The 24,332-nt window shown below is 40.8% G+C and overlaps 1 protein-coding gene across 12 annotated transcripts in view; it reads right to left on the reverse strand.

The window, feature by feature from the left end:
• CADPS (calcium dependent secretion activator) overlaps window positions 1-24,332 on the reverse strand; it is a 796,875-nt gene that overhangs the window by 87,189 nt on the left and 685,354 nt on the right. For 9 of the 12 annotated variants that reach the window (XR_013830018.1, XM_079933010.1, XM_079933009.1 and 6 more), the window contains 3 exons: window positions 14,501-14,607; window positions 7,861-8,017; window positions 6,888-7,029 (listed from right to left, as the gene is read on the reverse strand). Coding sequence is in view for 9 of the 12 variants with exons in the window: in XM_079933010.1 (XP_079789136.1) it covers window positions 6,888-7,029; window positions 7,861-8,017; window positions 14,501-14,607 (406 nt within the window). In the remaining 3 variants the exon portion in view is untranslated. Of the gene's footprint in view, window positions 1-6,887; window positions 7,030-7,860; window positions 8,018-14,500; window positions 14,608-17,783; window positions 17,877-24,332 lie in introns of all 12 variants that reach the window. The other 3 variants (XR_013830019.1, XR_013830020.1, XM_079933005.1) reach the window with 2 other exon arrangements.

The following is a 24,332-nucleotide window of genomic DNA, read 5'->3' on the forward strand; positions in this document are numbered from 1 at the left end:
ATCATATACTGCTCAACCAGCTGGCACCTCGTGATTCTGTAGTGGCATTTCAAGGGTGTTCCATCCAGCCAAAGTCACTGGCACAGTGGAGCCCAGCCTAACTCTGCATCTGAGAGGAGCCTTCCTGTTTAAGTGGAGTTGACAGCATTTTGGCAAAGAAGTAGAGGTTTTCTTTTTGGATCTTGCAGAAGAGCAAGTTTTGCCAAAGCGGCTCTGCCCCGGGCAAGCTGTATTTGACTAACACAGCTCTTGCAAAGGCTGGAGCTGCCTCTGGGCTTGCTCAGGGGGGCAAGTCTCCTGATACACCCGAAATTTGGACTCTAGAAATAGTCTGGACACCTGTCTCTCTCTAGAAATGAGCTACCCTTTCATGATGGGAATATAGCCCCGGCTGGTGGATGGAAAAACCTAGAATGCAAAATTGCCAACCTGGCATTCTCTTCCTTAAGGGAAACAGGTGTCTCACAGGTTCATCCTTTACACTTCACAGTTGGGGAAAGCCAATTACACTTCCCTACTTGGGAGGAAAGGGCGCTCTCGTGGGAACACTCAAGAGAAGATTAGCTAAAGCTGACTATTAAGTGGAAGGGAAAATGGAACTTTTCCTTCCATGTTTCTCTGTTTAACTGGGGAATCTGCCTTTGAATTCAGTCCCTGGTGGTTCTCAGTCTTAAACACTGCTATGGAACAAAACCGTTGGCGATTTCCACTGAGACATGTGTAAGCCTATATAAGCAAATGTGATCATTAAATGATACACACACTGAATATTGATCAAGGAATTAGGAGATCTTTCGAGATGGCAGCCTGGAAAGTTAAAACGTCAATTCTGAGTGAATTAAAAGTAGCTAGGAATGAATAACATACAAATGTATGCAAAAGCAACTTTAAACATTTTAGCGGTTGGTGGGCACCCAAATTAGGAATGAGCTTCGTTTTAAACATCAAAACTTAAAAAAAGTACTTATATTAATCAAAACATATTGTATTTGTAAAATATGACATTTTGGCTGGACGGCTGCACTGCACTCATAGAAACATTTCCTTCCTGTGACATAGCATCATGATCTACTTTTAAAAGGCTGAAGAAACATGCTCGGTATTTCTGCTCTTAGCAAAATAATAGTGTATTACTAATGTTATTAATAAATCATTTGGCTATTAATAACATATTAATAACCAGAGAGACAATTCCAAGCATTATACATAAAAAGGGGGAATTTTCCTGTAGCACTCCTGAAGCTGCTGATGGATAATAACAAATTATTACTTTAGAGGGTCCTTTAAAAACTACCTAAAAACAAGTCCAGCATGCATATCTGTGAAAATCATAAGTGGATATCTCCGGATAGCGTAAGAAGTGTAAATTACAATCCTAACAATGGATACATGTTAAAAATTAGACTCATTCATTTTGGGGACTGCTGAAAAAGGGTAGCTCCCATTTATATCAAAGGATCCATCCCTGGAGCACTGGATTAAAAAATTCTCATCTGCTCTCTCTCTCACACGGATGAAAGGTACAAATGTGTGCATGTCTCATCCTTTCTACGGATGTCAGAGTCATTCCTTCCAGGATTAATTCTACTAAGGTTGGGTCTCTGTGCAGAGAGGATATGGTTGGGTCTTTTCTCAAAGTCTTCTGCTTCGGATTTATGGATGGGGCTAGATTTAAGACACAGAATGCCGTCCACCTTATGAGCCTTTTGTTGCATGAATACATGCGGTACATCTCGTCTTCTCTTGGTGCTCTGAACACTAAAACCTCTTTCCTGGCTTACTCTTAGGTCTAATCCCTACTTAGGGGCATGGGGCACTCTTTGATATCTTTCTAGAGTTTAGAGGGGTGTTTCTCAAGCTTTTATTTCCTACCACCACCAGATCCCCCAACTGCCTTCCCCATGAAACTTTAATACCACCAATATACTGCATATCTGCTTATGTACTGTATATAGACCTGTGCTTTATACATATACACAACAAGAGGAAGATTTTTTTTGTTGCACACCCTCCTCCGCTGCCCCCCCCCCCCCGCCCCCCGCTCAAGAACCAATTTCCACCATCTTTGGGAGCTGTAAGTCTCCTGTTCAGAATGCGTGACCTAGTGAACAAAGTTCTAAACTTCACGGGATTTTAGAACCTCCCAACTATCTCTCCAACCTTATAGCTTGTCTCCTTTATAATCCATGCTGGCCCAAACCAAACATTCACTGTTTCTACTGCCTACCCTACTTTCCCCCCAATTTTACTTTTGCTCATGTTCTCTCCCAACATCCCTACCCCTTCTGAAATACTCTCCAGGCTACTTCCCTTATGACTCCTCAGTGGAGGTTCATGCCCTTCTACTTATGCTCTCATAACTCTTCCTTATGTTCTTTGTACACTGGGAAATATTTGAAGTCATTTTTCTTGTGTGCATGTTGCGCAGACCCAACCAGACTGAAATCCCCGATCAGGGGATTGTATCTTTTGCTTCCTCGTAGTCTCCCCATAGTTTTCCTGTGGTACTCTTAAAATTTTCAGCCTGTATGGGTTTCTTAATAAATGTCAGCTAATCAATAAATATTTATTGAACACCCGTCCCAGGCCTTGCTCTAGGTGTTAGGGAGGCAGTGTCGATTAAATGCATATATGAAGCGAATACAGAAAATCACATTTCTTAGGATGTTAGTATTGGAAAGTCGTGGGTATTCAAAGTTCCTGTTTTACAAAGGAGGATACCGAGGCTCAGGAAGGTCATCTGACTTGCCCAAGGTCACTCAGCAAATTACTGGCAGAGTTAAGAATTCTGACTCCTTGTCTAATACTTGTCTATTTCATACCAGGCCACCCACTGTATTGCTAAGGTTTCCCTGGTCTGACATTTTATTATCATTAAGATATTGACAACTTTGACAATCTGGGAAAAGACGTTGTTTCAAAAATACTTTTCACATGTCTGTCTCAGGCAGAGAGAGAGAAAGTGCACTTTGAGAAATGAGAAACCCAAGGTTTTCAGTGCGCATATATCAAGAAGCAGTGTTTTTAGTTCTATAATTCAGAATCATCCTGACCTGAAATGGGCAACAGTGAAGCGTGGATTCCTTGTGCCTGGAAGTGTTTAAGTAGAGACTAAGAGACAACCTGTCAAGGAAAGAGTAGTGCAGAGGGGTTTCTAGACTTGGCAAGCTTTGGATTAGACGCTTTCTAAGTTTTCTTCCACATAGAAGGTCAGGATGACTAGATGAGCAACAAACCAACTCTAAAGAGCTGGTAGAAGTGTGGTCCGTCTCTTAGGTAGGACCCAAAGCTCATATTCAGGGCTGCTGGGAGGGTTCTGAACAACCTGCCCAGCTGTGGGTGGTGGCGCTATGACGTGTCCTCATGGACCCCTGGAGAAGGCCATGGGGTCCAGCCTGGGCTTGCCCTCGAGAGGCTGACTATCTTCAGCTGTGGTTAGAAGCCATGGGATGACATTTTCCACCAATGCCTAGAGATTCAAATCATGACCATCATGATCTGGCTTAATGGAAACAGAGATGCAGCTTCCCTTTTCTCTCCTCAGAGATGGAAGGCCACCCTTCTAGAGAAATAAGCAATAAGGACTCACATTTTACCCTTTCTATCAAATAACTTCAGTTGTATCAAACCGAAATGATGATGATATCTCTAGTTTCTTTCATAGGACCATATTCTGAAATAAGAAAATCTGAACAATAAAGAATATTTAAAATCTGCTTTTAGCTACTTCGATATATTGGTAGCATTTCCCTGTCAGAGTTCTGTTTTCCCTTAACATTTGAAATATTTTGTTAACTCTTGAACAACACGGGGCTTAGGGGCACTGACCCCTGCACAGTTAAAAATTCACATATAACTTTATATTATCCCTTGTATCTGTGGTTCTTCCTTATCTTCAGTTCTGTATCTGTGGATTCAACCAATCTCTGACCACGTAGGACTGTCATTATTTACTACTGAAAAAAATCCACATACAAGTGGGCCTGTGCCATTCAAACCAGTGTTGTTCAAGGGTCAACTGTCCTAGTTTTTCTTGAAGTAAGCTTTGCAATGCATTTCTCAGTCATTTTACCTATAATCAGGTACCTATAATCATGACTTTTGAGAAGTAGAAGAACAGAACTATTCAAGTATAAGAATTGTTGGAGAGAAGGGCTGTTGGGGGCACGTGTGTGTGCGTGTGTGTGTGTGCGTGTGTGTGTGTGTGTACACTGTGGGATCATGTGTCAAAATTAGAGAAGACTGAGCAAACAATCTATTTATCTAAGTCAGCTTCTTATTTTTGAGTGAACTTGGTGAAAAAATATCCCCAAAAGATCATTCTTTACTTGGAAAAAAAAAAAAGAACCTCTGCTTCTTTATCAACCCTCTATCTAGTGGTCAGGCAGAAGCTCATACTTTCTCTTGGCATAGTAAGAAGTAGAGAGATTTATTCCTTCCTATCACGTAAGTGTGTTCCCAATTTTTTCATACCCTTCATTTTGTGCTGGCCATTCTGCAAATCTGTCCCACGGCATCCACATTCTGTTTTGAAATCAGCTAATAAAATGTAGGTGATTTCAAACAATTTTAATTTAGCTTATGTTTTAGTTGTCATTTTCCAATACCTCCACCTGCTCTGAAAAGCATGTACTATTTAGTATGAATTAAACAAACCACAGTCATATTCACGAGCCTACAGCACCGTTTTGGACAGCCAAAATCTACTTAAGAAACAAAACACAGCCCTATAAAATATTCTCAGGTTGTTAGTCACGAACGATCAATCCTTTGCTAATTTCCCGATCTTTAAATTACTGATCCGAGAGTTCACACTTTACTTTTTTTTTCACTCCTTAAAAAAACCCTGAGAAAACATTCCCAGACTAAGACTTCCAATTGTGAAAATGATTTCAAGTCTACCTTTACTTCTGACTGATCAAGTATACGTTATGGTTCAAAAGGGATAGCAGGCATTAGCTTGGTTTCTAAGGAATTTAACAGGTTATAAAATGACTTCAGTGACATTAGCACAGAGCTTCGTGACAATTCTCAGACACTGAGCAGAGACGTTTTTAAAAATTAGTTTTACAGATGAGAAGACAGTTAGGGAGGTTTAAGCCCTTGCCTTCTGGCGAGAAACTGGAGAACAAGACCCCTACCTCTAGGGCTCCTTAAGAAACAGGGAAGGATACCCATCATTTCCTCCTGCGTGTGTTGGGGGCAGTAGCCTCCACATTTAAACCCAAGTGAGTAAATGCTACTTCAAGACCATTGCTACTTGCAAAATGTGAATATTACTCATTTTAACCTTTTCCTCTTTCACAGCCGTTCTGCACAGGACAACTCTTGATTCGAGTGAGCATTAAAAAAAACCACAATCACTCATTCATGCTTTATCATCAAGGATCCCGGTTCTATTCTCATGAGCTGGAAGTCAGCAGGACCATATTAAGAGACTGTTATAAACCTGAGAATTACAAGCTAAAATTTAGATACCTTGGTACTTACAAATGAAGAGCTACTGCCTATTAACCTGCTCAGGAGGGCAAGTCAGGAAACTTCTCTTGTGGCTCAGATGTGGAAAGGGGGATGGACTGAAAAAGCTATTTTGCTTTGATTTCTTTATGAGTCAGAATTTTATTCAGTGTAATATTAGGAGGGTCTCAATTCAGAAAACTGCTTAAAGACAGGGCACAAGTTAAGGCTTCCAAATTGAGAAAAGGCTTTTGAATATTTGTTCTGGAAGTGCCTGGCAGTGTGCCGTGCATGCCCCCCTTCGCTCCGTGCTGGTTGCCACATTCCACGTCTGTAAAGGACCAGAAAGAACAAAATGCTTTTCCTACAGGAAAAAGGGAATCTAACAGAGCAAAACTACTATCAGGCTTTATTGGAGATTTTCAAACTATAGCAGAAAATTCTCTCCGCCTAGGAGTTCTCCACTTCTCCAGAAAGGGGAGTCTGAGACTGACCCTCTGGCAGCCTTGAGTGACAGTCCTCCTCCTTGCTGGGGAATGGAGGTGGCACCAGATCTGCCACACATTTCAGATAGGGTTTATTTGCCAAGCAATAATGGAAATTGCCGAATTCACGACCTACAGGATTTCCTGTAATTGGTCCTACAGGATAGATATCCCATCAAAAAAAAAAAGTAGTGTGGTCAAATACATTTAGGGAACTCTGGATTAAGCACAGTTAAACAAGCTTCTGTACGACTATATTCTTCGAGTTTTGAAATATGCTGGTGTACTTTGAGGCTCTCCAGGAGACAAGGGCGTGGGGTGGATGAGCGGATACACAGAGCTTCCTAAATATATCTGTCCACAGAGTCCTTTTCTTGAGGAGAGTCTCAAAAGCCTAGACCAGGAAATGACAAACTCTGGTCCACAGGCCAGCTTCCTGTTTTTGTAAATAAAGTTTTAGGGGAACACAGCCACGCTTGTTCCTTTACCTATTGTCTATTGCGGCTTTTGTGCTACACAGTAGAGTTGAGACTTGACAGAGATCATTTGGCTTGAAAAGTCTAAATATTTACTATCTGGCCTTTTAGAGAAAAAGTTTGCTGACCCCTTGCCTAGACCCCTATGGAACACACTTTGGGAAACATCAATACCTAGGGATAAAACCACTGGAGTAAGATACACAGTACGAATATCACAGGTTTATATCCCGTATTGCTTATTTACCTTGTGCAATAAACCAAAGATTCCATTTCATAAAACATTTCCCAATCTCTGCCCCCCTCCCCTCCTTGGACAAAGAGGCTATGAGCATCATAGCTGGGAGTATGGCGTGTGCCGTCTATCCATGTGAACAATGAAAACCATAAGACACCATTAATCCATTTCTGTATGACTCTGCAGCCATTTGCACCCAAACTCCGATGGTATCAAAAGAGGTTTCCTTACTTGACTGGTTCCCATGACTCCCGCTCAAAGCCCCTGTGAATGGATTGTGCAATTGAGGACTCCATCAAATCCACATATCTAACCACAAGTGGGGCAAACAGGTCTTGCAGGTGTTTGTGAAATTTTCCATTGCACAAATTATCTAGAACAGATAAGCAAAAGCTCGGTAAGAATCCACAGTTGCTCCATCAGCATGCGACGTACACATAGAGAGGACTGTCTTCTACATTAAATACACCGCTTCTAAAAAAAAGCCAGAAGGAAGAAGGAGAACGAGGAAGAGGAGGAGAAGAAGAAAAGAAAAAAGTACATGAGCGGCGTCATGCTTCAATCTGCTTGGAAGGAAAATGGAATTCAAAAACCTTTTACCCATTTGTGTCACTCTTCTAAAAAGGGAAAAAAGTAATGCTCCCTTAAAGAACAAAAAAAGCAACAATTGATACTTTTTTCTTTTTTTTTTTTTTTTAGGTTTTCCTTGCACCTGCTCCCTTTCTTCCCCTTACGTTACCAGGAAGAAAGAACATTCTGTACCCCTCTCTTCTGTCATCACTCTCCCTGGGGAGGAAGGTCTATTTTATGGCTATGTGTTGCTGTAAGATACTTGGAAATGCTTGGGGTGTTACTTAGCAGGAAATTGTTTTTCATCTAGGAAGCATCTTTCGATAAAAATTCAAAACGTGTAGAGGTCAATTTAGCTTGTTCAAGAGCAAATAAAACCCACAGGCACAGGTACCACTTTCTCACTGCTCTTGGGTTCTTCTGCCTAGTCAACAGGGGGCTTCCCTGCAACAGGACGCTTGTTGGAAGAAAGGGAATTTCATCAGCTGTAAGTTTTTTTGTTTTTTTTTTTTAAGTAATCATAAAACTATGAAGAGCTGTGTCCAACCTGTAGTCTGCCTGGGATAAAGATGTTCCAGCAATCTGTTAACTGCACACTACTTAGGAAAGTCAGACAGTCAAAGATGATACATACAGTCGGTCCGGAGAAAATCATTCAGCAGCTGAAACAGTGGAAAACTGTCCCATGTGTCTGGGGGCTGCACCTCTAGTGCTGCATCCATGTCCACTGCAAAGAGTGACAGGAACGTCTCGGCGTGTTCCACCATCAAGTCTGACCACCACGCAAAGGCCTTTGAAATGTGGCAGAGAAACAACAGAAAAGAGGCGATGAGCTTCTGTCTCCGACCTAAGATGTGACGTCAAGGCCTGGCTGTTCAAGATTCACTGTGCATCCAGCAAGGTTTGGTCATTTTATTGTAAAGAGAACAGCTTTTTTGGATCGAGTTGGGCCTCTATGTGTCCCAAGGCAATGCTTTTCATGATTCCAAGCCTGCCTTAGAAAGTCTTTACTCTGACCTACCGGTCAGAGGATGTAGCTGTAGAAATGACAGGTGTGGAACTTCTGTTCAATTTACAATAACTCAGTACATTTTGAGTCATGCTCTTTATCACTCTTGTTGGCTAGTTCTTGCTCTAAAATATTAGAATTTGGGAGTTTCTTCACTGTGTTTATGGGTTTTCTGCTGGTCTAACTTGAAAATAGGTAATCATCATTTACTTATATCTACGCATCTCGGGCTTAATTGTCTGTGGTCTCATACAAGCTCAGCAACTCGTGTTTCCCTACACATTGGAAATGTTACTCCTATTTTATACCAAGGCGAAGGAAACCATTGTTGCAATTGTCACAAAACTTTTGAGTCGAAATCTCTTTAAGCAGGGAGCCTCTGGTTTTGCATCCTGTCCGTAGGAAAGATCAGGCTTTAAGCTAGGAGACACTCAGTAAGATTAGAACTTACTTTTCTGAGGGCTGGACACATATGTACATTGAAAACCAAAAATATCAGTGAAGTAACTCATTTTCATGCACGTGGGTCCTTGGAAATCATTGTGCAGGGTCTCAGAGGTGACATTCACATCAGATGGGCCAGATGTGAATGCAATTCAAAGGCACGCATGCATGTTGACTAATCATTTCTGGCAGGGGGCATGCAGAATGAGTGGCAGTGTCAAGAGGCCCCCCCCTTTTTTTCTTTTGCTGATTTCAAAGAGAGCAGAAAAACAAAAACAAATTACCAGCCCCTTCTATTGCCCCACCTCCCCACCCAGTGCTGTGAAGTATGTATTTACATGGGAAACACTTTCCCGAGCATTCACCAAAAAAAAGATGAGAAGGCATTTGGAAACATGAAAGATGATTATGGAAATAATTCCATAAATGAAAGAGTTCGTTCAATGGCCAAGCTCTTCTGTGATCTATTAGTTATTTGGGGATATTCTAACAGCCACAAGGAGGCAGGATAGGGATCCACCTCTCTTCTTTCATGAGATTTCATTTTACTTACTTCTCCTTTATCAACATGTGGCTGGTTTGCAAATTAAATGGAAAAAATCAAGTCATGGACCATTCTGCAAGGTCGGCTTGGCTGGAAATAGACACCTGCTGTTTCCATTTCAATTGACAGTAAAACCTCACTGATTCAGAGTAATGGGAGAGGAGAGATGCTAGTCTGTCATCAAAAAAACCTAAATTACTGGGCTTTCTAAAAGAGAACTATCCTTTTGCTGCCTTCTGTATGCAGTCTGTACCAGGGCACCCAAGTAAAAGGTACTGATTAACATATAAATGTATCATAAATGTAGAAGTACTTTTTTAAAACAAAACTTCTAATAATTGTAGATAAATTGACCTATAAATTGAATTCAAAGAGAGGGAAGCTTTAATTTTATAGATCCTGGGATGAAACTTGCAAGACGGGCCTTTAGAACTTCTAGAGGAAGTTGAGACCATGTCAAATATTTTCCTTAGGAGAAATTAAAAGAGCCACATCTACAACTGAATTGTCACAAATTAAGAGTAGTTGGGTCTGAATCGATGAGGTTTTATTGTAGTTTTACCACCTGGGGATGAGAGCCCTGGGTTTTGGGGCTTGTTCCACCGACTACGTGGCTAAATCCAGCAGAGGAAGAAACCCTCAACCCCACCCGCAGAGCTCTCCTAGCCATCTGCCTACTAGGCAAGGATCTTCTAAATACTGAAACTTGCTGGAGTCCCACTCCTCCCCCCCAACCCTACGTGGAGGGCTGACTCTCCTCATCCCTGATGCAGGATGTTTGTAAAACTCACAAAGGCACACCAGATATTGGCTGGTACTTATTCTTTAGTTATTTATTTCACTTTGCATCTTCAGGGTGAGCCCAAGAAAATAGTTACTAGAGAGACTGAATTGCCTTCCCAGACACAATTTTGCTCTAGGATGACAAGAAAAAAAAAAAAAAAAAAAAAACAACCAAAAAATGAGACAAAACAAAAAACAAATCCTAAATGCCTGTAATTAAACATTTCTCAGCCCAACGTCATACCTGGTTCTTACCAGCTTTATTGAAAAGCTGCAAACCAGAGGCCATAGAAGCACCTATGTCTACTACCTACAGAAAATGTAGTCCCTTGTTAGAATCTGATAATGTATTGAGAAATTATCTACAGCTGTTACATTAATAATCATATAGATGGGTAGCCCTACAAGGAACAATGGCTACTGTGATATGAATTTTCACCATGGAAGTCTGGCAGAGGAACACAGGATTCTAGTGAAGGAAGAGAATTTATTTTTCTACACCCAAGGTATTTCTTTCAGAACCTCATAATCAAACCTGACTCTCTGAGAACGAGAAAAGGATTCAGGCAAGGGCAGTAATCACCAAAAAGCCATATCATAATTTCAATCAAACGAACAGAGTCTGTGTATCTAGGGTGGGCAAGGCGAAGGTTTAGAATAAAACAACAACAGCAATTATATTTATTTATCTTATACTTGCTCAGACAGGTGAATGCTATTTTTGTACATGAGCTAACTCAATGTCTGTGGGTGTCTAAAGTCTTCAGAAATCTTTTCCAAAGACAAGAAGGAGTTGTACTTTGGCTTCTAAATACTTACCCAGTGCTTTTCATTATGAAAAGGCAAAGATGTATGCTTTAGGGATATAGTGAGCCACACTGAACACACTCTATATTTTGTACACAAACTACATGTATATATGTACCCCTCTGTGTACCACAATACATATATACATATACATACGTATACATAGAGAGAGAGATTGGGCAAGTGAAGCAACAGTGCATGAAGGCATAATTCCTGCGTGTGTGCAGGTGTGTGTGTGCACATAATTTAGGCTCTGAGAGCAGAATTAAGCTCTAATTTAGAGATACGAGGGACAACTTCTACCATGTACTGCACGTGTGTATACATGACACAGTCTTACCTGGGGGGACTTTTTTTCCTCCTGAAACAGTTAATTACTTTATATTGGAATTCAAAATCGTTTTAAGGCTTATTGATTTTTTGGGGGGGAGGCAATTCTACTTGTCACTTTTATTTGTGTGGTGGTGTCACCAAACAGCATGACCACACAGCCAAGATCCATGCTGAGGATTTAGTGATTTTCTAGAGTTTACTGAGCACCCAGAGAAGATGGCAGTGAATACTGGCCAGTAGAAAAACAATTTCATCTTTCATCCTTCTGTCAGCAAAACCTCATCCTCAGCGTGCCAGGGCAAATTCTACTTCCTTGTTTACAGCCCAGAGGCTCTTGACCAGGCTTTACCATGAAATCAACTGGGCAGTTTAAAAAATGACCAGTACTCGGCCCCTCCCTATGAGATTCCAATTAATTGAGCTGGGGTGAGACATGGGCATCAGCAATTTTTAAAAGCTTCTGAGGTGGTTGAAATCTGTACGTGAGCATTGAGAACAGGTGGTGATGCCTTTCCGGCCCACTCTATCGTTCAAACCCCACCTCCTTCCAGCATATTCTGTCTGTGTCATTCATTTGGTACATTCCACGTAGGTTTTGTCCTTTTTATGATTACATATGCATATATTTTGCTTCCTTAGTGATGTATTCCTAATAATACAATAGCCAAGCTTTGTGGAGTGCTTACTACGTGTCAGGCATAATACTAGATGCACTACTACTGGCCTTCCATCCCAATGACTATCTGAGGTCCATTTATGACCATCTCCAATTTACAGCATAAGAGAGGTTAAGTAACTAGGTTGAGATCACAAAGCAAGAAGGCAGCAAAGCTGGACTTCAAACTCAACCTCAGAGCCTGAACTCCTGGCCACTCTGCATACTATCGCCTGAAGGTCGAGACTGCCTGATGCTTCCTTGGCCATCAAAAGAGCACTGAGGTAGCTGCCTCAGTGCTTAGCAGACAGGTAGTTTTTGATTGATCGAGTAATGAGGTTTTGTGACTGGGTGAAATGACGAATTCAGGAAATAATCCTGTACATTCATCTAAAAGCAAACTGGGTCTCCGAATTCCAAAGTATACTGAAGTTTTCATTCCTAACTTCTTCTTTTTCAGTTATACATATACGTATTTCTATTCTTTTTCAGATTCTTTTCCCATATAGGACATTCCTAACTTCTAAAGTTAATAAACAAGAATTGAATTGATTTCTACCCTATTTATGAATGGCTTTTGAATAGGTAAGATTAAAATATTTTTGTGATGATGGTTATGAGGGCAGTTTAAGATGGTGATTAGCACATAGTGAAAAAGGGCTTTCTGGAAAAGTGAAAAACAAAATGTCTTCTTTGGATTATCAACTTTTCTTTGGTACCCCTTGTGAGTAATTTGGGAAAATATCCTCCTTTCTCAGACGGCAGCAGCCTCAGAAAATAACTTGATTGAATCAAACATACATGTCCGTGTTCTTCTTCTATCATTCACTTAAAGAACAACCGGAAGTGAGGAAAACCATCTTCTTTGAATCCATGTCTTCGCAAATTTGGTCTGACATCTTGGGAGAAGCCTCACTACCCACAGCAGGGGAGGAATGGTCTGGAGATGATTTTGTGGACACCCGGAAAGAACATACTTACCATCACTTGAACCCCAGATGCCCCCAATCTGAAAAGCACGTCGCACAGGACAGAGCAGAAAAAAATTCTAGCCCAGCTTAATTTTATGTCTGAAGGTGAGTCCTAAGTTTTTACGTTTAGAGTGTGTTGATTTAGCCCCTCTTCTCACTCCCGGCTGTGCATCTGCTGGGTGCTGAAGGAGTTAGTTGTACCTGCCTCAAGGGGTCTTCCCCCCATTCAAGACAGGGTTTTGGGGGAAATCACGATTCTCTGGCACTCTCTCTATATATAAATACTGTATATATGGTTCACATACAGACAGCTGTAGAGGAAGATTAGCATCACTCTGGCTAGCTACTACTGGTGACTACGCTCGGTACTCATCTGCTGAAGTAAAGGTAAGTACAGACGGACATAGGTACTACGACAGGCTAAGGGGACAGGATCAAGGCAGGTAGGAGGTGTGTGTCGAGATGGAACTGCAGTGGTTTTTAAGTGTATCAGTTGCTTCATGCACGCACGAGGTAATCTCCCACATTTACCCTGCCGTGGAGGGTCACCCATTGCACAAGCAGTCCACTGGCAACTGCCATGACATTCCTTGGGTCGGTGTTAGGAAGCAGGGGCACTGGGAGAAGTCCCATTAGAAGACATGGTACTGGAAGGGCATGCACAGACTATGACAGCAGGTGGCTGACTCATTCGTTTTGGTCACATACCTCTTTCCCCTGCCACGATCAGCCAAGATTGAACGGAAAAACAGGGAGGAAATTTAAATATGCAAATCAGGCGTTAGTTGGGATGACTGGCTTTATGGTGTATTATATATTATTTAACTATGCTGTCGATTTTCATCTAGTCACGGGAATGATCATTTTAGGTGCTTCTGACATTACTTTTATCGATGCCCCCTTTTTTCCCCCCTTTGCTGTAGATTTGCTTGGAGGGGAAGAGTGAGCATGAGTACAGTTTTCAAAAAGGCTATTTTAAGAGAGATGATTTTAAATCTCAGTTTTGAAACAAGCAGTGATATAACAGTTTGATCATAATGAAATCTTGGAATCTTTTCTTGGAAGGGTTGGGTTGTTTAAGTCCTTACAGGTTTGGGATTTAGTTAGCCTTGAAATCCCTCAGTTTATAATTATTATCAAAATAATCATTTTGACAGTGGTTTGTAAAAATAAAAAAAAAAAGTAAGCTGAATTTATTTAGATGTATGTTGGAGAATCGACAAGTTGAACAACACAGAATAATCTGTTTCTGTCACTGCGTTTAGCAACCCAGGTCATCTGAGATTAATAAATGAAGACTCTAGGCTGAGTGGGCTAAGTTACAGAGATAAATTCAAAAAGACGGTTCTCGATCCACACACCAAATAAAATAAATCGAAACAACAGTGGGAGCAACAGAAACAACCACAAAAGACCAAAAAGTATTTCATGTGTTCCTGACAATAACCATATGCTGCTTGATAATTATCTTGAAGATATACTCACCTCTTTGGCTTGTTGCTAGAAACATCTGAAAACTCAAGATGAAACGTGTATCACGCAACCACTTTTCAGTTGCTTTAAACAACCTCCAAAGACTCCTCCTGCAAAACTGTCACTTTCATTCTCTTTACAAGGCCAGTTAAAAGAAATGGGTGTTAAGGCATCTTATTCACAAAGTTGCTGGTAGAATCAGTTCTGCAACATCATCTAAGGAACAAGAGGCTTTTGCCCATGATGCCCACTTACCTCTGCATGGTGTTCCTCATTCTGCTGAAGAACTTCAATGACTAGTTCAGCAAGACGTATTGTGTCTTCCAGCTTTTTGGCAGGAGTGATTAACCGGCCTACATTTTCTGTAGTACAAGAATTTGTGTTAAAATTCAGCGAAAGCGGCAGGCTAGTTTTGTGGCCATTAGAGCTAGTGGATAAGAAATTTCAAAGAGTTACCCATTTTTCTGAAAGTTTCATGCAAATGTTAAGTGCCACATAATTAGTAGTGAGCAAACCATAACGCCATTTTATTATCATTATCACCGTCATTATTATAATACATATTAAGAAAAAGCAGTGCTCCAGCTTCCAATTTGCTTATTAAGCTATATTAAGACTATGACAGCCCATTTCAAATTTGGCAACATTTTGTACACATGTTCTTTAAAGACAGCATAAATGGAGTATCTTATATCCCTCTCTAGACAGTGCTCGCGCTTTCTGAGGTGAGAAGGTGTAACAGAAGCTTAGTCTTGACTGCTGCCACGTTTGTCCCTTCACAGTTGATACTACAGCATTGTTTTTCGTTCTAGGTCTGCACGTTTAACAGGTATTGGAAGAAAGCAGATTCAATGGTCTAGCTGTTTTAAATTGCCCAGGGAGGAGACTGAGAATTAACGGACATTCTTGGGCCATTAGGTAGAAGGCAGGATAGAATTTTTAAAAGAGTGTTGGGTGTAGATTATTGGATGAAGTGGTTTGAACCACTGGTTGGTACAGCTGAAATGTTGTCAGTTAGGTGGCAACAATGTACTCTATTTTTTTCTTTTAGTTTCTACTGTGTTGAAAGGGCTTTGATCACACTCAAGAACAAACTGAACCCTGATTTCTGTTGTATCCTTTATAGAGCTAAATTCATGAATGTTTGCCAGTGTTATTATGTTACCAAAAATTAATTTTTTTTTTCCTGTGGGGGAAAAGAGTAATATTTGAAACATAAAGGTTTTCTTAGCCAATGAAATGGCCTGAATTCAACCAGTCTAAACTCACAGGGGAGCTTGTAGCTCATGCTCAGACCCCTTCAAACCCTGATGCCTGAGTCATTTAGAGCCCATGGGTGTAACGGCAATACAGATCCTTGAGCACGATTCCACAAGGGGGATATATATATGCACAAAAGGACTGCTGAAACTTATTTTAATCTCTTCATCTGAAGCAGGTGTGTTTTGGCTTCAGGATTTTTCTGGTTAAAGATTACTCAATACTTCACAGGAAGGGTCGGTTTGTTGTTGCTGGTTTGGTTTTGCGTGGTGTGGAGTGGGAAACAAAATCGTAGAGATTGTGAATTAAAAAAACAAACAAACAAGCAGCTCCTCATAATTTTTTCCTTGTGCATTTGTTAAACAGGTGATGAACATGTCAGATGATTAGTAATCTACGATTTAGCAACGAAAAAGAAAAATTCTGTGAAACACTGTGCAAATGGAGTGGTCCAGTCAATGGGACCTAAGCGTGATGGACCTAAGAGTAAGGTTATTGAGGTGTTGAAAGTTTCTCTCCAACAGAGCCTGAATTCTGGTGTGACACTGGGCTTTGTGGACTCAGGCCAATGGAATGCTCCATTGTCTCTGCCAGCCTCAGCTGGAAATGTGGCTTCATAAAAGGTTAGGACATGAAGGTGGGAGCTGTGGGGAAATAAATATGCAGATTAGGCAGAGAACCTCCAACACTCAGAGTAAGGAAATGTGCAGTGTTTAGGGACTGACAGCTCACTGCCTGGTCTGGAGCAATAAATATTTGGAGAAAGAATGAGTGACAAGATTGATTTCTGTGCTTTTGGGGCACCTGGTCTGTTTATAATTTCATAAGTGGACTATCATAATTCTGTTAGTAGACTTTCAGGCATTTCTACAAACATACTGTGTATATATGTTGGGGTAATATGTGTAGAGTGAGGTATTTGCATTTTGATAGTAAATATGCATAGGCTACTATTTTTTTTGTTAGTTGATATTCACATTTACACATCAATTTGCAAATTCCTCATCCTATGCTTATTACCCATTTGACACATACACCCACATACACACATCACACACTTACATACATCTTCTAGGAAGCAGACAAGCCTGCACGTTAATACAAATCTGCAGAAAATCCCACTTGGGGCACATCTTTGAAATCTCTTACTTTCAAAATAGAGAACGTTGTCCTTTCAGGTGGAACACTCACCAAATCTAGGGGAATTCTATCTGTCCATGACATATGGTGTAGAAATGGAAATCACATCAGTATTTTTATGTACTTTTATTTAGAAGCTGTGAATGATTTTTGCCTTTGGAGAAATCCAAGATGCGTAAGCTAGGGTCACCTGAAGATTTGTTTTAATATGCAGTGCTCTTAGATTGACTACCATATATATCAATAGATACACATAAAGTGCACATGCGCACGCAGTCTTTCTGTGAGTGTGTACACATGCACGCAGATATGTGTATGCCTGATGTATATATACAGACAGTATGTTTAATAAAACCTTCTGCCATTTTGCTTTAACATGCAACCATTTAAAGTCAGCAGGTTAAGTATCCTTGAACCTAGAACGTTTGATCTTCCAATGAACCCATGTAGCCAGACTTTCATTTATTATTAATTGGCTGCAATTCCATTATCTGCAGATCAAGCTACTTTATTGTGACACAACTGTAATTTCCTCTTCACCTGCACTGCTAACTCACTAGCTAGTAAAAATGGTACAAAAAGCAACTTCTTTAAGATGTTGTCTTTAAAGAAAATATTGTGCAAAATCCTCTAGTCCCTCCTCCCCCCCCCCCCCAACAGAGGTCAAGGAGAAATTTGTGCTTAAAAACGATTTTTTTGGGTCACATCTGCTGTCTGCAATATCTGGAAATGTACTGCAATATTCCTATCACCCAATCTTGTACTAGCTGGAGCACTGACGAAGGGGAACTAAAAATACAATATACTTGGTAAACATTTCATACAACAGAATTGAAGCTCATAACATAGAAAAAAAATCGTCATGCAAAATGTTATGCAACAATGTTATTTTGTGCTGACATTGAGGTTTGAAAATGTTGCATATGTCAGACAGAGCTAGACAAAAAAAAAAAAAAAAAAAAATGTGGACACTGGGAAATAAATGCTCTCTTTTCGAGTCTCTCAAAACCTACAGTGTCAAACTCCAGAGTCTGAGCCTCAGGTTAGTATGCTAAACAAAATTTCCAGAGGAATGAACGAAAAAAGCAAACTAAACCAGAAAGCTGTCGAATAAAGGAAAGGTAGAAGTTTACAGTACTTGATTTGGGCCTAGGCATGCCTTTGAGCCTCTGATATAACATGCTGGTCTGCATGTGGGTAGGTGGAGAAGGCCCAGGAGGAGGGGGAGCTGCTCGGGTAGGTGAAGAGAGGTGGTAAAAAAGTAAAGAGACAAAGTGACTGTCACGAAGGATGACAATTAAGATGACAAACTCCGAGAAGAACAAACAAACAGGCAAAAACGATCAAACACGAATGGAGAGCTGCTGCTTCCTTGCAACGTTACAGAAGTGTGACGCTGTTTGACGAGGGACGGGACTCTTACCAGCACCCTCAGCACCACCGTACTGAGACACTCAGAAGCGGAATGCAAATCCTGGATGCCTTCATCCAGATGGATACTCATGAATGATGGTGGCGGCATCATTGACCGAAAGAAGATAGACGTTTTGTACAATAAAGAACACCTATATGTTAAGAGCTGCTTCCTCCTTCCAGGTGACCAGAAACAGCCCTCGATGTTGACGTAATTGGAGGATCTGGCTTCTTATCCCCAGGATGTGACTTAACTTCCTACGGAACCTTGTACCTTCTACTTAAGCCTCTCTGTGCGTCAGCTTCCTCCTCTACAAATTGAGACTATTAACATCTTTTTTTGTGTACCTTGCAGGGTTGTGGATAAGAACAAACAAAACAGTGCATGGGATGGATCTCTGGAAAGCTTCAGGTGCCTACAAATGTTCACTGTTATCTCCTACATGGTGAGAAGGCAGGAATTAATTGCTTTGCAAAAGCAGATGAAGAGCCGTTATTAGTTCAAGTGAGCTCGGGAATATTCTTGCTCCCTTTGTGGAATTTCAACGTGTCAAAATCTGTCATTTGGGGGGAAAAAATGTGTGGTATCTGATTGTTTCCAGCTCATTTAATTATTTTCAACTTGGAGTTCTCATGGCTTTTATATTGTGGGTTGAATCATATATAAAAACTTGCCAGCTTATCAAATATGTTACTTGCTATTCCAAATGTTAGAATACGGTAATCAGCACTTGACCCATCTGTCATGTGGTTTACAATATCAGCAGAGCAAACATCCTGTAACAATAGCCTCTCCTTCAACACAGGCACTGACACTATCAGCTTCTGCAATTCTCTTTAATGAGTGTCTCATTAACCTCAGACCTGGTCCTTTCTAATGGTTCTCGTTTATAGAGCAATCTGTATGGTGATTGCCAAGTTTGCTTCTTGGTTTGCTTGAATTTTTCAACTGGGAGAATGCATTTTACTGCAGGCTTACAGGAAATGCAATTCTAGCACCATTAATTTTTTAAAAAATATGAGAAATAAGGATAAATATAATATTCTGGAAAAACCATCTCTTAAAAGCAAAAGTTCATGTCATTCTTTTCTTGTGGGATCACCTCAATGTTTGAAACGAAAGACCAAAAAAAAAAAAGAAAAATCTATTCACTATTCTCCTCTTACTTAAATCTTTTGTTTGGGAATGACTGCGTGTAAATAGAATTTTAGAAAAATCAGTTTTAACTGACAGCTATATAAAGGAAGGCAACTACTAATCTCTTCTTTATAAAAAGGTACTCCACATTTTACGTTTTGTTAAAATCTGGTCCCCGCCTATAGCTGGGCGGAAGGTTGGGTGCATCTCTGGTAACACCTTCTTCTGGCTCTCTGAATGCGTATTACTTGAGTGTGCAATTCTTAGGGAAACTCCTCATTTATTCTTCCCAGATAACAGAACCTGTGTAAACCACTTGATATGGTGCTTTAGAAAACAATGACATGTCCCCAGGCTGAACCATAACCGGCGAGGCAGCAGACACATATTTCAGCTCAATGGGTCTTGATGAAAATTCGTAAAGGGATTCCCTCTTGCCAACTGTCTGTCCAGAATTCTGACAGTGAGGTTTGCCACCATAGAAAAACAAGCTCCCTATTTTTTTCCCCTCACAGAGCAAAACAAAAACATCATACCTTGGTTTCCAACTTCATTTACCCAATTACCATTGCTCATGTTTACACAATTAAATCTGCTTGGCTTCCAGAGAGGGAGTTAAATGCGACTGCAGAAAAATAAAAAGAGAATTCCTCTGCAGCCTCAGCTAAGCCAAGGAAGAGAGGCATCCAGGAGTGAGAGGCTCTCCAATTAGCCCTTAAATAACCTGACCGTCTCTGTTCCAGCAAGTGGATTGCCAGTCCCTGAAATATCATAGGAAAGATGGATATGGTTGATGGAAAGCCCACTTACAACCAAGTTCCAACCTATTTATGTGTTGCTGAAGATGCCAGTGTTTGTATTACACTATTACTAAAAATAACTAGCCTGGAGCAATTCACTAGGATTTGGGGGTAGGGGTGGATGAAAGCTAGAATAGGAACAGAATGCTAAGCAGATAGCCACAACACGCTCTCCAGAGCACTCTGCCTCCTTCAAATGATGGCTCCGCGGACCATACATTTAGCGCAGGGCTATAGTTCAACATAATTTCTTTAGTGGGGCATGCCATCACATACACTTGATTCCCTGTATCTTCAATCACTCTCTTTCAGAAGATTCCATCTTTAGGACAGTATAAACTGTATGGTAATAAAGACCAGCGGATGAATCATGGATCGTTTTCGCTACTCTTTTCATTGCAACCATCTTTGTCTCTTCCCCATAAGGACATGGGCGGCATGGCCTGTCCATTCTATCTCTAACATGTCTCCTGATCTTATCTCCCACTGTACGAGATCGTGTGCCCACACTCTTGCTGTGGGGGGGTAGATATGCAACTCAAGTCTCATCACCTCCACCTCAACTGTTGCTAAAGACTCCAAGCCAGCATTTAGTTCCTTCCGTCCCCTGTAGTTCATTGATCACGCGGCATCCATGCTGATCTCCATAAAGCACACATCTGAACCCGCCATACTCCTGCTCAAAAGCCTTTAAGAGCCTTCCCTCCTCTCCCCACCAAAAAGAGTTATGCCTTCATAACACAGGCTCAACTCCTCTGTTGATACCTCTACTTGAACACTTATGGCCCCTTAATAATGGCCAATTATAGGTATGTTTGTCTTCCCCTAAGCCCAAAGAATTCTTTATTTCTAGGGGCTAGAACAGTACCTGGCCCAGGGCATGTCCTCAAATATTGGTGGAAGAAAATCCTCAGTGGATCCTGCCCAATGGTGTGCTTTCATGGAAAACCAAATACTCTGTGGTTGCCATGTGCATAAAAACTATACAGCAACTTTTATCTCTTACCCAAAGCCCCTGGTTACTTAACAAATGCATTAAGCTGAATCGCTGAATAGTAAACATTATAACTCAAACCCCCAAACCAGAGAACAACTTCAGGTGTCTTAATGTGATGAAAAAATGATTTAAGATAAATAAAATTATTTGTATTTAAATTAAGATAAATTATATCCACAAGAAAGAAATAATGCTATTATAATATTTTCTTTCTCCAATTTCGTATCTTTGTATCCCAAGTCAGGCTTTGTCCCTGAGACTGAGATGCTGCACCCAATAAAAGTAAAGTTAATTCTGGATAGACACAGTAGTGGACATCTCTTATTCTTGTATGTGCAGTCGCCTTGCTCAGAAATGCCTCTCCTCCACTCCATGCGGGTCTAGTGGGAATGCAAGCAATAAATCCTACAGGGACAGTCATGTGAGCCAAGCCAGGCCAACCACAGCATCCCAACACCACCATGGGTATTGTGATTGGCTCAGGGATTAACATGTGACCCTAGCTGGGCCAATGAGACTGTCCTCTGGAATTGTATATAGTTTCATAGGGAGGAAAGTTCTTTTTCCTCCAGAGTCATTGGCTAGGATAAAAAGCTGGTGCTATCTGTGGCTATGTTGCTCCCAACCTCTCCTACAATGACCCTCCGTCACATTAAAGAAGGCTGTCAACAGTTGGAGAGATCAAAACAAACTAAAAGTCTTTATTTCTGAGCCCAATCCCTCCATGCATTTCCTAGCTACCTAGACCAAAGATGACCTTTCCTTGCTTAAGCTATTTAAGGTTGCTGTTGCTGTTGTTGTTGTTTTTGAGCACTTGCTCTAGCAAGAATACTGATTTAATAGTACTATTAAATATTCACCCAGCCCCCAAATAAACTTTCACATATATGGCCACAAGCTCTCTGGGACAGGATCTTGGGCCATCTGGAAGGGTGATGAGCAGAGGCAAACACTTCGACAAGGCCCAGGGACATCCCAGACAGTTCTTCTTGAGGAACCAGTCCTTTACCTCCATGACATCCTCCTCCCCGCCATGCATCAAAGACCCTGGCCTAGGTGAACTCCCCATGCGTTGCATTCCTGCAGCATCTTGCATCTCCCTCTACAGCACATTCACCAGATGAAATTACTTGTTTCATGCCTGTGTTCTCCAGTTTATTTGGAGCTCCCCAAGGGTAGGGACCTCGGTTGCTTTTCCTCATTGCTCCCTCCCCTGGCGCCTGGCACAGGTCCTGGAACTTAGTGGGTGTTTAACAAATATATGTGGAACTATAGTGCAATGTTTTATTTTGAAATTTATGATAAAGAGATAAATCAGCTGCCTCTTCTATTCTGCTAACATCCAAACTGCAACCCCTGCCTCAGCGGCTTCAGCATCACCTGAGAGTCTGTCAGATTTGCAGGCTCCACACCAGATCTGCCAAATCAGAAGCTACGTCTTAACAAGATCCCCAGAGATTTGCATAAGCATCAAATTTTGAGAAGCGTTGTTTTATATTCCATTTCTGAAATCAAATAATATGTCTATATTTTGGATTTGGAGGTTTCCTTTTAAATAACAATACACAAATAATAACACATAATTTTATGTTTATAATAATAACATATATAAAATTATACCTCTAGAGATAGACAGATAGATAGATAGTAATGGGTGTTTACCATATGCCAGGCACTGTGTTAAGAGCTTTGCTTGGAATATGTGTTTTAATCTTTGCAACAACCCTTTGGGAGGAGGAACCATTATTAACCTCTTTGAGAGAAGACAAAAGGGAGACTTAAACTCATTGGAGCCAAGACTGTGATTTAAATTTTCGGTATAACAGATCCTGAGTGCTCAGGCTGGTCCTGGGGTACTGTCTTCTTGGAGCTGTACGTTTCGGATTCTAGTGTGTGGACGCCTGGCTTCTTCAGCTGTCACGCTGGAAGCGAGGCCGGTTACTAAATTGTGAGTGGGGCCAGTATCTCTTGGCTAAAGACAAGGCAGCCCGGTGGCAGGGGCTGGAGGGGAGTGGGTATGTGTGAAGGCCCTAAATAGTGTGCAGGACCCCAGACTAGAGTCACTCACTGCCCATCTTATTGTGAAACTGGCTTCTTTTCTCTAAGCCTTGGTTTCCCCACCTGTCAAATGAAGCTTTGGGATTCAGGGATTGCGAAACCCCTTTGTGGTGATATAATTTTATCATTAATAATCACAGGTGTTTCATAGTATAGAAGTTGAAAGTGTGGGCTTTGGAATCAGGCTTGTGTTCAAATTCTGTCTCTACAACTAACCAGCTATGAGGCCTTGGACCCAGTTACTTAACATCTATTTCTATTTCTCTGTATTTCTACAGATAACAGAGTGATTTCTTATTTCATGGAGTGTAAGAGGCACATTTTAACATTTCTGAAATTGGAAGCATCTTACATTTGATGGTGTGTCACAATTTAGTTGGCAGCATTATTTTATTCTTAGGAGTACATAAATTAATGGTGTGTCTTATAATTGATGGCTTTTAGATTCAATGAAATATGGTAACAAAATACTTATCTCATAGAATTGTTGTGAAAATTAAATGAGATATGCATGTATCTACTTGGCACATACTAAATTCTCAATAAATGACAGTTGTTATCATGATTATGATCGGCAGCATGTCTTTTTCTTTTCTGGTAGAAGAGACATTAGTTTCGTATTTATTGATTCGTGGCATATTTTTAACACATCCTCTCTTCCTCCAAGATCTTCCTTGGTGAGAGTGTTTGAAACATGTTTCTCCTTGCCCTCCTCATTTTTTATAAAGTATAGATGAGATACTAGTCTACAGAATAATTTTGGCTTGGAAACCCTGATTTGTGTATCACTAAAACAAGAAGGATGAAAAGAAAAACATGTAGTCCCTGTGTATAAGATCTGAAGCATGAGATGGTCCTCGGTTTAGGATTTTAGGATGGCCTGGACCTTGCTGAGATAGATTTGCCCTCACTGGTTTCTTGGGTGGGTGACCCCATACTGTGTGTGGTGAGTATCACAATCTTGCTTGTCCCCTTTTTCTCCTTCTACTGGACTTGAACCTATAAGAAGTTTGATGGAGATGGGAAAAAATACAGAAACTCAACACTACAGAATCTGCTTGGAAGTCCTTTGGATGGATTTGGCTTGCTCTAGAAGGTTTCTGTCACTTGGGAAGAAAAGAAAAATCTTCAGTTCCTTGGCAATCTCAGGGAATCTCAACTGTCCTCATAAGACTTCGCAGGGGAAAGATTTTGGCAATTATCTGGTCCCAGAAAGGACTGCTCTGTTTTTTGGTGGTCTTCCTGAATTAAAAGTTGTATACTTTTGAATGTATCCACTGA

Source organism: Stenella coeruleoalba, assembly GCF_951394435.1.
Source record: "Stenella coeruleoalba genome assembly, chromosome: 10".
NCBI lineage: Eukaryota > Metazoa > Chordata > Mammalia > Artiodactyla > Delphinidae > Stenella > Stenella coeruleoalba.